At 38.9% G+C, this 14,180-nt stretch overlaps 1 protein-coding gene across 4 annotated transcripts in view; it reads right to left on the reverse strand.

Moving 5' to 3' along the window:
- LIMS2 (LIM zinc finger domain containing 2) overlaps positions 1-14,180 on the reverse strand; it is a 30,860-nt gene that overhangs the window by 12,337 nt on the left and 4,343 nt on the right. For 3 of the 4 annotated variants that reach the window (XM_074911737.1, XM_074911736.1, XM_074911735.1), the window contains 3 exons: positions 3,224-3,383; positions 2,346-2,412; positions 2,070-2,190 (listed from right to left, as the gene is read on the reverse strand). In XM_074911737.1, coding sequence (XP_074767838.1) covers positions 2,070-2,190; positions 2,346-2,412; positions 3,224-3,379 — 344 coding nt within the window. In that variant the 5' untranslated portion in view covers positions 3,380-3,383. Of the gene's footprint in view, positions 1-2,069; positions 2,191-2,345; positions 2,413-3,223; positions 3,384-10,942; positions 11,063-14,180 lie in introns of those variants that run through there. The other variant, XM_074911734.1, reaches the window with a different exon arrangement.

Below are 14,180 nucleotides of genomic sequence, written 5' to 3' on the forward strand. Positions count from 1 at the left end.
ATGCAGCAAGATAGTCCACCCAGAGTGAAACTCATCCTGAGGAGGGAAGTTCTGTTGTTTTCATGGGACTGCAATTAGCAAGAACCCCTCTGACAACAGAGATCACATGTTCCTGTCTTACTGAAACTTCAAACAGAAGTACAGTTCTACTGATTTCCAAGATGTGAAACTGAAGGCTGAACACTTAGGAACAGGGAAGAGAGCAAAGAGGCTATTAAACGGACTCTTTTTTTTTAAAAAAAAAAAAAAAAAAAGAAAAAGCTTAATTCCAAAAGCATTCAGTAACGACTCTTCCTCTGCATGAATTTTATATTGTGCCAGCAGCAGAGATCCACTTCTGAGATTGACCCTCCTGATGAAATGATGAAAAGCATGCTTGCACATCTTGTTCGAGTCTCCGAATTCAAAGCATTTATACATAGCTGACAGAAATTTGGTACTAAATGGGGGCAAGAAAAAAAAGACCAAAATTCTGCAATGCACCCAACCTGGACAGGAATTAAGATAAGAAAATTTTTTTACTTATTCCCAGCATTCAGAGCTGGAGATGAGCATTAAACTTCATACTACATTTTCTATCTGCCCTCTGCCATTGTCTCAAAGCTGCAGACAGAGGTTTTACATTTACTACACTGCCTCTTTTATGTAGTTCCCTGCAAAACATCAGATATCCTGATAACCCTCAAACTAAAGAATGGAAAAGGGGTGTTTAGGAATACAGCATTCGTCTTCACTACATACCGAATCATAAAAATATGAACCCAGATGGCAAAAGTGAAGAAAAGTAAGCATATGAAGAAGCGAAGTCTACTTTGTCCAGAGGAGATTCTTATATTTGAGGTGGTTTACAATTATTTTTTGTGACTATTCCTTTGCTACAGAAAAAGTAGGGATTACCTTAACTATCCTCACTGATACAAACTGCATCCAGTGGAATATGTCTGGAAACAAGCAGACTAGGGAAGACCAGGTACAACGAGAAGACGGAAAAAGAACCCAAGCTCTTCCAATAGTATTTACTAGAAGACTGCTTCTATGCTAGGGAGACAAATATTGCAGGAAATCATGTGACAGATGAATTATATTGTTTTATGTACAGATACATGCACATGCATATCTCTTTTCTGCGGTTTTGGGAATGAGCTCCTTACCATTTTAGAGTTGGTCCACAAACTATTAAATCTAACATATTTTATCTTACTTGAACTGCTTCAATCCTGACTGCTTTCCCAAAACACCCCAGGTGCTATCACAACAGTCCATTCTAACAACCACAGGTATCAAAAGAAAATCAATCATGCCCAACTCCAAAAAGTAAGGCACAGAAGTTGCATGCAGGATGAAAAAGAAGAGGGAGTTGAGAGGGCTCCCTGCTGGACAGGGTACAGGTGTATAACCTTTCCTTCCCTTCTTCATAGTTAGTCAGAATATAAACCCTAGGAAACTGACAGGCTTTGCTCAAGACATATGATAGCCTGAAATTAACTACGAATTGTGAGACACTGCTAACTGCTGGACTGTTTTATTTTCATATTATGGTATGCTTTTGTACAAGATCCCTTTTATGTTTTTATTTCTTACTTCTTAATTAAAAGCATTAATTGACCTCTAGGATTCATTTTTATTCTTCTGTGTATAAAATGAATGATTTCTGAAGACCAGGGGAATCACATGCTGAACAGGCTTTGGTGTAATCCTTGTGTTATTCTCCTGGCCTTTTGCTATATCTTAATTTCCTGTTCAGCATCTTACTTGACAGACAGCCCACCCAGGATCACATAATCCCTTTCTCTCACTTGTTATTCAGCCTTTTGCCTGAAATCCCTTTCTTTTCCAAAACCCATCCACTAGCTACGAAAACTTGAGTTTCTGCTTTCTAGCTGTTTCACTGGATGAAGAACACTGTTCTTCATCCCATTTCCCATCTCCTAACAAACTATTTCTTGAAGCTTCTTCTGTACCCTTTCAAGCTTTACCTTTCAGCATGAAACTAACTGACCACTCTCAGCAGCTCGCTACTGTATCAATAACATACTGATAAAACTTTCAGAGCTCCTGCTCTATCTCACCTGCCAGCATTCTTCACAAAACCCAGGTCAGCAAGTGTGACATCGCAGAGCTCACAGCGGAAACACTCTGGGTGCCAGTTATTGTTCATTGCCTTGATAACACGCCCAATAATGAACTCACCTGCAAGAGGAAAGCAACACCTTGAAGATGCAAGCAGGAAACAGTCTTACCAAAAGTCTACTGTCCTTCATAATGTCCTTCCACTTTAATTCCACAAGAACTATTACAGTCTAACTTGCCATTACCCCACAGTGTTGACAGGCACCACATCTTACCACATTCCCCACAGCAAGGAGCAAACAGCATCTGAAAGTCATGCTCACAGTACTTCCGACCTTCAAACTGTGAAAAAAACAAGAGAGAAGGAGCCCTCGTGAATAACTGACCTACTCTTATGTCTTGATAGTTCACCATGATTTTCCATTGAAATGAATAATTAGACAAGGTCAGTCAACTTTTCCAGTTCTAGCACCCGCTCACCTGTTATTGAACTCCTAAGTTAAAGAAGTATCCAGATATGGTTCTAGCCCCATGGTGTATTTGCACAGCAAACAATTAAATTAATAGCAATGCTGCTACCAGGCAGTAAAAATCTTGAAGTGTACAAAGCCCTTTTCCTATAGTTGGCTTTAATTTAATTTTTGCTTTAGTTTTTTTACTCATGTAATTCAGAACTACTCCTCCTACACGAGGCCAAAGCTCATGGCAAATTAAGAACGCAGCATGTTTAAAATAATGTGTTATTCAAAATATGTACTTGCACATATTCTGTAAAAATATTTCAACTTCATTTTTAAATGGGCTCACCAATTTCAGTTGCCCAACTTGCAAAGTTTGGTACACAATGTCTAAAAATAATGACAAAAATTCACTTGTCTAATGAAATATCAAGAAACATTTATTATTTTCTCTTTTAAATGCCTCTTACCCAAAGAGCAAGCACACAGTTTTATAGGAAGGAGTATGTAAGAAGAAAAAAAAAAAAAGGAAATTAAGTAGGATGACCCTCAAAAAAGTACCAAAAAAGGTTTAGGGCTAAGAAATATAACATGCAAGAAAGATGGAAATTCATGTTTCTGCCAGAATTTTCACCTAATTCCTTGCATCTTAATGAAGCTATTTCTCTTCTCTTACACAGAGTGTGCGACCTCACCTCATAAAAAAGTCCATCTGGGAACTGACGAAAACACTGAGCACAGACAAAGCAGTTTTCATGATAGAGCTCCCCATTGCTGTTCACAATCCTCTCTGCAGGATCAAATCGGGTCTGGCAGCGTTCACATACTGCATTTGCGAGAGCATCAGACATATTACTGGAATAAAGACAAAAGTAAGAACATGAGCAATGTCACAGCCAATCACATGAGTAGAATCATATCATCCAAGTTTCCCCAGTGTCTATGAACACAACATTTCCACTGCTTTCAACTCCCTTTCACATGAAAAAAAAGACCAGTGAGTCAATTCAGCACTGACATCAGTTAAAAATAATGTTCTTGCAACTCACACGTGGCAGAATGAGCTCATGTAGCAGACTTATCTTTTGACTGCTTCACCAGTCTTTCACCCCATTATGTCATCCTGCTAATAGCTCATACCAAACATCCATAGTTTCAAATAAACAGCAATTGGGAGAGCAGCACACACAATGCTCCTGACTTCTTGGGATTTCTGGTCTCAGGATGTGCACCTCTGAAGATTTTCTGATGTGTAATAAGCACTGATATCCCATTGCAGTCTCCCCTTCACTGTAGGAATTAAGAGGGCATTTCCCCCTCTATCCAGCAGTTTATGTGCACAGGATTAATTGGATAAGTAAGTGCATACAATGCTGCTGTCTTCCTAAAAATGAGTTGAAACTATCGAAGTGTTCAAAAGGTATGGGAAGAGAGAAGTCTGTCTGACTGGCTTGGCAAATACATCAGCTTCGTTTCCTCAGAAAGCAAGGCTAAAAACCCCCCAAAGCCACACTTGCAAATCATGTAAAAGACATTTTCTCTCTAAAATGCAGAATGACCCTAACCTCTTTCACAAAATTTTCACACTTGCCATCACGGTAATCTAAGTTCTCTATATACTAACAGAATGCAGTTTTAAAATCTTACATTGTGTGTCCAAACAGGGAGGGAAAATGATAAGGAAAGACTCTCAGTTTCTTGTTGCAATGCAATCTTTCTTTTAACCACCAGACTATCCAATAATATAAAAATTCCATATTGTTACACTTTTAGAGATAGAAAAACTATTTTATGCCTTCCAGGCACCTTCTCAATTCTGTGATTAGAAAGACAGCAGTTTTATAGGTGGGAGTATAAAAAATTTCCACTATATTAAAAATCTCTGAAATATTTGTGTAGTAGTTTTCCTGAAACACCTAACATAAAATGAAAGATGGCTTGGTTTAAAGGGTTTTTTTCTTTCTTTTCATATTCAAAGCTACTTTGAACTGAATTTCCATCATAAGTGTTACTCTTCAACCTGACAGGCTACTTTTCACACCTCTTCACAGAGGAGGGTAATTCAATAAACATGTTCCAGTAGCCGAAGATTCTCTTTCCTCTGGGCAGAGACACCCCAACAAAAACGCTGCCGTTTGTGCTCCAGGGCTTTGTGCTCCGAGCACAACTAGAATGAGCCGCCAGCAGCCTCGTACTCCTGAGGCAACAAAACCAGCCCTGTGCGTCAGCTGGCTCAGCTCAGCCAAACGTACTGCATCTGCAGCCTCTACAAATATCCCGCACCGTGACCTGGAGTGACCGCTCAGTAAAAACACTTTCTTTTTGCCACTGCAATCCCAAGAGTGGCAAAGACCAAGGGAGCTGGTAATAATTTCGAGAACGGAGTACCGATTTAGTAGAAATTTGTTACAACTTGTTTCCTTTATTGAAGTATGAAGCAGCTTTAAAAAAAAAGACATGGAGCGGGATAATGGACAAGCAGGAAATCCTGTAATTTCATAAACTAGAGATCATAGGTTAAAGAAACATTTTTATCCTGACAGAGTACCAAAGGAATAGGTCAACACAAAAACACCAGTGTTTGCAGCAAAGCCAAGAGACCTAATCAACTTTTCAATTGCCACTCTCTCTGTTATATCATGCAAAATGTGTACCAGGATTTACAATTATAATCTCCCCATCAAGTATTTTTTCTCCCTCTTGAAAAAACTGAATTCCAAGACTTGAACTAGCCAACATCCATGATTAAGAAAGCTTCATGTCAACATCAGTGAAAAAGCTCCTCTGGGTTATGGAAAACTGGGCAAAACAGCATTCCCATGAGTCTGTTTCCTACACAACAGCAAGTGTTATACCCTACACACCAGCAACAAAACATGACCTACAGTTGTGTTTGTTGGCCTTTTGCTTTATAAACATGAAATCAACATTTTAAAAATCCTGGGGGTTTTTTTGATTGTGACTTGTTACTCATACATGAGAGAACCATTAGACCAGGAAAAAATAAAATAAAATAATCTGTACACAAAACAACACAGTTCTCTGTCTCAGCCCTAACCCAGTTGACATTTGTTGGGGAGATCTGTACAGGAGACAACTAAATCACACATCAGCTCCTGCCCAGTGTGTCTCCTGTAATACAGACCAGCAGCTGTGGCTCTTTGATAATCAATCATAGCTCGAGTTTTACCTCTCTGCTCTCTTTTAATTCATTACTTTCCATCCATCATTACTTAAGATGTTTTATTCTTTTACACCAAAGCTAAAATTTGCAACTTCAGCATTGCCCTAAAGGTATGACTTTGCATTTATTCAGAAGTTTTAATTTCACATATGCCACAGTTTCTTAATCTCCCATAACTACACATGACTGTGTTCCTTCTTCCTTGTGCAAAAACAAGCATTTATTCAACTAGCTCAAGGTTAAAATTAACCAAGGCTGGAAGGGAGGGAGGACAGTTCTAATTCAGAGCAGTTTTATGACCCAGTTTACTACACTGCTGCAAAAACACTTCTGCCAGCAGCATGGGGAGAGGAAGAGCAACCAAAACCATCCTTTTGATGGTGGTACCAAGAGTGACCACAAAAGTTTGACTTGCTGTGTCAATTGTAGGTTATTTCAATCTGAATCTTTCCACAAAGAACAGTCCCCACTATGGAGCACCTCTTCTATTCTGTTTGCTTACTGATTTTTTGCCATTCGGTAAAATACGTAATCTTCCTCTGTTTTAACAATAAGCTGGTGACACAAAGACAGGAAAGGCGATTAAAACATGACCAGCTCAGCATCCTGAAATTATCCTGTCCTGTGCAAACCCCAAAAATAGCAGTGCTCAAGCAATGCCATTTCCAATATTTCAGCATTATGTGCTGTATCATTAATAAATTATCTTTCTCAAAGTACCCAATTTACAGAAATTAGTTATTTACCATTATGATTAGGTTGGGTTTGTCATGCTTTGACTTCTCAGAAGTATTTATTATAAAGTATCAGTGTTGCTCTCAAATTAAAAAAACAAAATTCCTTCCTTATAAGTGGAAGTTAATTGGGAGACCCATTCTGTGCAACTGGTACAGGTGCTATAGAAATATCTGAAAGCAGTGTTACCTCCTCCTTGTATCACTGAAGTCCATATGGATCTCTTCCAAAAACAGTGGTCTCATAGATATTTGGACAAGCAAATGTCATATTTTTATATCATATTCTCATACAGATTAAGGAAACTGGGCCTGTATTACTACAGTAAAAAAAAAAGGGGGGGGGGGTTGGACTTAAATACCAAGAAATCTGGCTAAAATGCTACATCTTCTACACTGTTACCTCATTTTTTAAACATTTGTCCACAGGGATCTAGCACTGGTGACTGGTTGAGGAAAAAACCCCAAATCTAATACTTGCACTGCTAAGAGAGAGGAACAGAAGCTCCATCCAGCCTTTGCATTAGTAGAATTTAGTATATGAAACATGGATGCAAGACAAAAATTAATCAGACAGTGAGACAACCAGAACAGATGAATAACCTCAGACGATCAGGTCCAAGAAAGATACTGCAGGCACAAGGAATGCTTCTGTCAGGAAAGCCCAGTCAAAAAAAATCAGTTTTCTTTCATTGATCTGAAAAGCTTGGGGTTTTTTTTTTCAAAACAGAGTTCTCCTTCATCACAATGCTGAATGAAGAATTATTTTAATAAAGAGATGACCAAAAACCTTACAGATTCTACAAAAAGAAAGGAAGACATTTCAAGATAGAAGAGACCAGGGCATTGCCCAAATCTCAGCAGATAGGCACCACACCTATGCCAGGGAATCCTAGAAAGGTATTTCCACTCATTTGGGTCTACCAGTAAAAACTAGTGTATATAGAAGATATCACAATATAACATTTACACAGTCATTTCTAGTACGTAGACACAACAGATGCCCAGGATAGTGAAAAGTCAAAAACCTAGAAAGCTATCATCACTTGAGTATATCACAGATGCCAGTAGCTAAGATAAAAATCAGAGCACTCCAGGGAGGGGAGCTTCTCCCCATCCCCATAGCATGGTTGAGGATTTGTGGCTTTAAGTCCTTAATGTTGACAAGACTCAAAAAAAAAAAATATAAAAATTTGCTGGAACAATACCAGACTTTATGATTAATAACACATATTATGACTAAGATAAGGAACAAAGAAAGAGGAAGGGTATCAGTTCATGAACTTCTGCTAAAAACAGCCCTCAACTACCCTTACTATTCTTTCATAATCCCCTCATTGCAATTCAGTTTATCTGGACAACTTTCCCAAAAGGTTGTTATTAACCTTGTTATAAAATGTTGGAGAAAAAATAAAATCCATTTGTTCAATGTATGATTTGTTGTGCATTTGATAAAACTATGTGCACATCTTAATATTTTCAGCATTTCTCCTTCTGCTTGCATAGAATTTTCGTTCATTCCCTACTTACACTTTCTCAGCTGGCTAAATAAGAGATGAATAGTGTTTCTCTCAGTGTATCTTCCCCACACCATGCAGCCCCCAATCTCTCAATGAAATGAACACCTTTTGTTTTTATTTGCTACACAGGGATAAGCAAAATTAAGAAAAACATACAAATGCAATTTTTGGTCAGAACATGGAAAAAAATCTTTATGGCTCTTCATCTCTCCTTGGCCTACTAGCAACAGCAATTTGCTGTTGAAGAAGCCAGGAGTTTAAAAAGAAATTCTACACCTTCACACATTTCAGCTGAGAACAGAATACAGTATTGGTGGGGTTGGCCTGCAAGGGAAGCCACAATCAGACAGACCTTTGAGACCAGCAGCAGCAATAAAAACCTGTTGGTATTCACACAGAAAAAACGTTCTATAGCACAGGGACTTAGTAGTCCCTCTCGACCCAATGCATTACTTAATTTCCAGTAAACCATGACCAGTTACTTAAAGACACACATTTAGCAGTGTTCATTCAGCCCAGGGAAACACCAACATCAAGAAATGTATAGGTTTTTAAACAGATTAGACCTCATACACAGGACAAAACACCCTTTTATTATCAAGCATGTACCACTTCACCCACAATGTCTATTTGATAAATAACTTCTTACACACATTTTATTTTTTCCTTCTTCACTTCCGTTATCTAAAAGGAGCTAAAATGTGATGCTTGTTTACCAGCACTGATAAAACAGATCATTCTCAAATGTGTTCATCAATTACCATCAACTAACAGCAATGTTACTTTTGGATTGCTCTCATTTGTCTTAAGAAGGACATAGACTATCAGAACCAAGAAGCAAAAATTATCAGTAGCTCAAAAACTGTGGATAAAATACAAATAATTCAGGAGACAAAATTTCCAAACAGATTATAATCTTCAATACTGTTATCTGCTGAGTAAAACCAAAGTATGTGGCTTTATGCTTACTTTGCTTCAAGAATTATGGTGTGAAAAATGTACTCAAATTACCTATCTAGGCATTTCCTCCCTAAATCACTCTGCCAGCTGCAAAAATTATTGCTTCTGAATCCACCTGGCCTTATTAAAAATTCTGCCAGCACACAGTTTATATGCAAGCGTGGTCATCCTTGCTGTGTACATGTGTCGCCACAGCAACACATACACAGCCCCTCTCCTTCGACACAGCGCAGTATCAGCCCCTGAGCATTCTCCAACCGAGCACCATATTCCTGTAGTTGTGGTCGGCTCCAGAGTGAGCTCCCTGCTCCACTCCACTCTTCCTAGACTTATTATACGCGCCCAAGCCTGATGCAGTACATTTGGAGGACCGTTACTATCAGCATTGCTATGCCAGTGCTACCCAGACCACCTCCTCTAGCAGCCTCACACAGCACACATAATAGCACAGGTCAAAAAAGAAACATCTCACACAGATAAGTATTTTCCAAACATCAAGCTCCAGATCCTGAAATCTAGCTGACATAGAAGGCAAACGAGAACTAACCTTACTCTCCTGCAAAACCATACTAGTGTGGTGCTGAGTACTATAAACACGCTGTTCAGAAAAGGGCATTCTCTCTGCTGGTTAAGTACATCTACTTAAGAGAGAGTTTTAAACTCTAATTTAAAAAACAAAACAAAATCAAGACTTGAAAAATCTCTGTCAAGTTTAAAAACTCAGAAAAAAATATTAGAAATAATAATTGGAAATCATGGGGAAAAATACTGTGCCTTTCTGCAAGGCTCTTGCAGGTTACAACGAAACACACGGTTAAACAGCTGACAGCAAACCACATTTTGACAATGTGAGATGATTATGTCTGGGCATTTATCTCCTCATCCTTCCTATCTGCAGTTCACAAGCTGCTGGTTTGTGTTCCACTGCTGCTTTTTCAATGCTTATTTTCTTCTCTCTCACAGGTCCCCTCAATGCTTCTCGCTCTTCCCAAACACCATCCTGTCCGCAAAATGGCATCTCCATTTCTTCTGCTACCTTCTTACTCCCCCTCCTCACTAAATTCACACCCACAACTTTGTGTAGGAAAAACTGCAAGTTTAACAACTAATAGCTATAGGCTAAAAGGAAAATAGTGGAAGAGTAGGGTTCTAGAGTGGGATCCACAGTTCAAACTGAGAAGCCAAACCAATTGCTCGATTACAGGTAAGCATCAGGTCTATCTCCTGCTAAGAAAAGACTGAAATTAAAAACTTCTGATTGCTAGAAAAAACCCTCCTCTCCTGCACGCTCATTGCTCTCCCCAGCCACACAGGCTTTGGATCCCATATTGCTGCTGCAGCTCACAGTTCTCCCAGAATGCAAGAAAACAAGCTTTATTTAATTCCTGTTAATTTCTCTCCTGCCCAAAATTAACTTCGATGGAAATTGAGAAATAAAGTAAAATTTTAATCTGAAACACAGGAAAAGTAATGATCAAAGCAAGCAATGGCATTGTCTGGGTAGATTTAAGAAGCTTTGGTTGACGTGTTCTAAATAATCTCAAGAAGCAGTTGCGCATGAAGCTTCAGTTTCTGCTGGAGTTATTTACAAAAACTAAAATCAACTGGCTTGCTGTTGAAAGAAATGGACTACTGAGCCCTAAAAATCAAGGAACAGCAGAATTTCATCAATATTTTGAAAAATTACTGCATTTCACCATTTCAAGTGCCTCAATACTTCACCATTAACAATACTAGCACTAACTTTGGTTCTGAACAGTCTAGTATAGTGCATCGAAATGGGAAAGGTTCTCTATTGTTGCTTTCCTGTTATTGTTAAAAACTGAAAGCTCTCTCATCAGGAAGGTCTTTTCCTTCGTAATCCACTTGGAAATGAAAATAAACAGACTTCATCCCCTCTGGCTGTGTGCAGACAATTCCCGTTTTAAATACAAACGCCCCATCACCAAACCCGAACATCTACTAAATCCTGGAAAATGCTTCAACAATACCACTCCCTTCATCGCGCAGACATACCCGTGTATCCCAGCTGCTGTCTCTGTCCTGTTGCTCAGGAGTGACCCTGTGCCACTTAGCCGATCCTGCCGGCGTTGATAAAGTTTGGAGGATGCCAGCCCGCGAAGCCTCAGGCCAGCCATGGCACCCAGTGCCACCGGGAAGGGGGATGCAGAGAGACAACTGGAGCGAGCTCTAGCAACACTGAGTCACCTTCCTTTTGGGAGTTGCCTTTACGTTTTAGAAGAGCTAAAGCAGGATGCATAGACCCCTGCTAGAGCATTGTTTCTTACAATCCATCTGCCCTTCTGCTACAGTCTGAAAGATCAGACCTCTTTCCTGTATTTCACTAGTAATTACCTATTTAAGCCAGCACATTGGGAGTCTACATCAGCAGCTCATTCTGGGTTAGACTTGCATAATGTTATCTGCATAAATTTCATAAATGAGATTAAAAAAACCCGAGTCCTCACATAGTTAATACACTTAATTCAAGAAGACTTTCTGATCAAAGCAACTGAGTAATACAGGAAAGTAAAACAGATTACTGGATCTCTTGACAATGAACACTTTTAGTTTACTGCACTTTAGTTTATCTGACCCTGGCATCTCTAAGGTGGTTGCCTGCAGGCTGCTGCACCACAATGTCCCGAGGATACTGCAAACAACAGAGCTCTTCCTTCCATTTGGATAACGCATATTCCATGAAACAAACCCATGAAGACCTGTGCTCTCCGGACACACTCCAGCCTGCAGAAGTGGCATGCGGCAGAGGGTCAAGAAGCAGAGAAGGAACATACTTGGCATTCCAGCCTCCAGAGCTCTCTGCTGGGAACTGAACAGGGCCTTCTCACAGGAGTTTGTCCTTTCTACCACTCCCCCTCTCCACCCGCCCCTGCAAGAGAAAAAACAGGATCACACGGCACAAATGACTCGAGCCCGGTGTAGGGGGTGTAGAAAGAGTAAAAATTTGAGAATACAGAAGTCAGTTTTTAAGAGAACAAAGGGAAAGAGTGGAGGGTGGGAGCATCTGAGTCAGTGTCATTTGATCAGCATCGCCGTGAAAAACATCTCAAGAGTCATTACCAACAAATTATTTGCTAGTAAATTATTTTAAAAATAGAATTTTTGCAGCACAAGAGCGAAATATATCCCATGACTACAGTCTGGCAAGCTAAAAAGGCGAAAAATGGGAAAGGAGAAGTGGTAACCGTGTAAATATTAAATGAGTATTAACAGCAGCTATCCCTTCTGTCCTTTAAAGAAAAAAATAAGGGTTCACTGGGACCCAGCCGCACAGGCACAAATAAAGAACATCATACTTGCAAAACCAGAAATCAGTAACCTCAAAATCTTCAATTCACCCCACATTTCATTGGGAGTTTCAGGCTCCTCACCTCTGACAGCAGTCTGCCACTACCCTTTCCTCTCACACTGCATGTGTGCTTTATCCACTTCTAGTTTATGATATAAATGGAACAGAAGAAGAAAAATGTCACTGATACTGGGTGGTTTTGCTGACCTTTTAAATTTTAGAGCAATAAAACACTTTTAAAATGTAATATTAAATGACCTTTTTACTTTTAGCACAAAGCAAAATATTAAAACGCTGCAACATTAATCTCCCTTAACCTCAAGCAATCTGGCTAAAAATCTCCTCTCAAACGCCTAAGCTTTTACCCTTCTGACTCATATGACATGATTTTACTGGTTTTTAAATAAAAGTAGGACTCTTTTCTTAAAAGGAGAAGATGAGGGGATTAAAGGAAAAAACATCAAAACAATAACCATCCTGTCTTCCCATCCCTCAACACAAGCTTGCTCACTCATTCCTCTCTGCCTCACATGTGAAGTGAAAATGCATGGTTTTGTTTTTCTTGCCATTTTGATATATCACTTGCATCAAAATCTTACAGCTAGGTACTTTCTGGGCCAAAGCAGAGAAGAAAGCAGCTAGACTTCTTTAAAGCATTAACGAGTAGTTCTCCTCAAGAGTAGCACCTCTATGTGCCCCGAACCGATTACTAAGGATGTTCCAACAAGTTAAATTTATCTAGAGAGCCTCAGAGAGCGGATTTAGATGGAAAGATAATAAGTTTAAAAACACATTTTTCAACCCAAAAGAGTAGAAATGGCTGCTTATAACTCAAAGAGACGAGACACCTCTTAGTTTGCTGCAGGTACTTTCTAGTCAGCGTCAGGAACATTAGTATTATCAACCTTTATACTCCCTCCTCCTTCAAACCATTTTATTTGCAATTACTTCATAAAATGGAACACATGCAGAGCAGCAGCTCTCTACTGAATTACAAAGCATCTAGTCAAACACTAGCCTAATCAAAAATAATATACTCTTATTTCTTACCTCAACTGGATTAGGAACAATCAATAAGCGTATCTGTAAATGCAGCTGTTCTTCTTTTGTTGACTGCAGGAAGTACATAGGCGTATCCAGATCCCAATTAGACCAAGTATAGTGATAACAAAAATTTCTTACAAAAATAATTATGCCCTGAAACATCCACTTAGGAAACATTTTTCCTTGGGCTTTGTATCAGATTAATGTCTAAAGGCGATATAAAACAGCACAGGCATTTTTTTACGTTTATGTTTTCTAATCAACACCACAGCAGTGAAGTCTTAAAAGAAATTAATTTTGGTTTATTTTCTACTTTGTGCATTTGACAGTGTTTTGTTCACTGGTCATTCACTGATCCTCTTTCTTAGGAATAAGTCCATCACAAACAACAAAGAAAATCGGACAACACACGGTATCAAAAAACCCCCCAAAACCTGCAACAAAAAAACAACCACCAACCCTCCCCCCAAACCCCAACAATCCTCGAAAAGGCAAAAATCAAACTGGATGGACCAAACGCATCACATACAAATTATAGAAACAGTCTTCACTTGTTTATTGGTAAGGAAGCACCACAGTACAGTTCTAAGGGCACCAAAAATCACATAAATTATATTTCTCAACACTGCAAAATATAGAAAGGCTGCTTAGAAACGTATTATTTTTATATGTAACGCATTACATCTTATACAGTTTATTTCAAAATGTAGTTAAACAACAGGTAACTTAATAAAACTAAAATACATATATATCTTTAATGTCTTTCTGTCCTATTATCTTTGGCTCTTAGTTGGAACAGATATATTCAAAGAAAGGGTGATTTTTTTTTTTAAGAGCATCCCTTTAAATCACAGACTGCTCTTGAAAGGAGGGACTGTAACAGGCACTTGAGTCAAGACA

Source organism: Athene noctua, chromosome 8 (genome assembly GCF_965140245.1).
Source record: "Athene noctua chromosome 8, bAthNoc1.hap1.1, whole genome shotgun sequence".
Classification (NCBI taxonomy): Eukaryota; Metazoa; Chordata; class Aves; order Strigiformes; family Strigidae; genus Athene; species Athene noctua.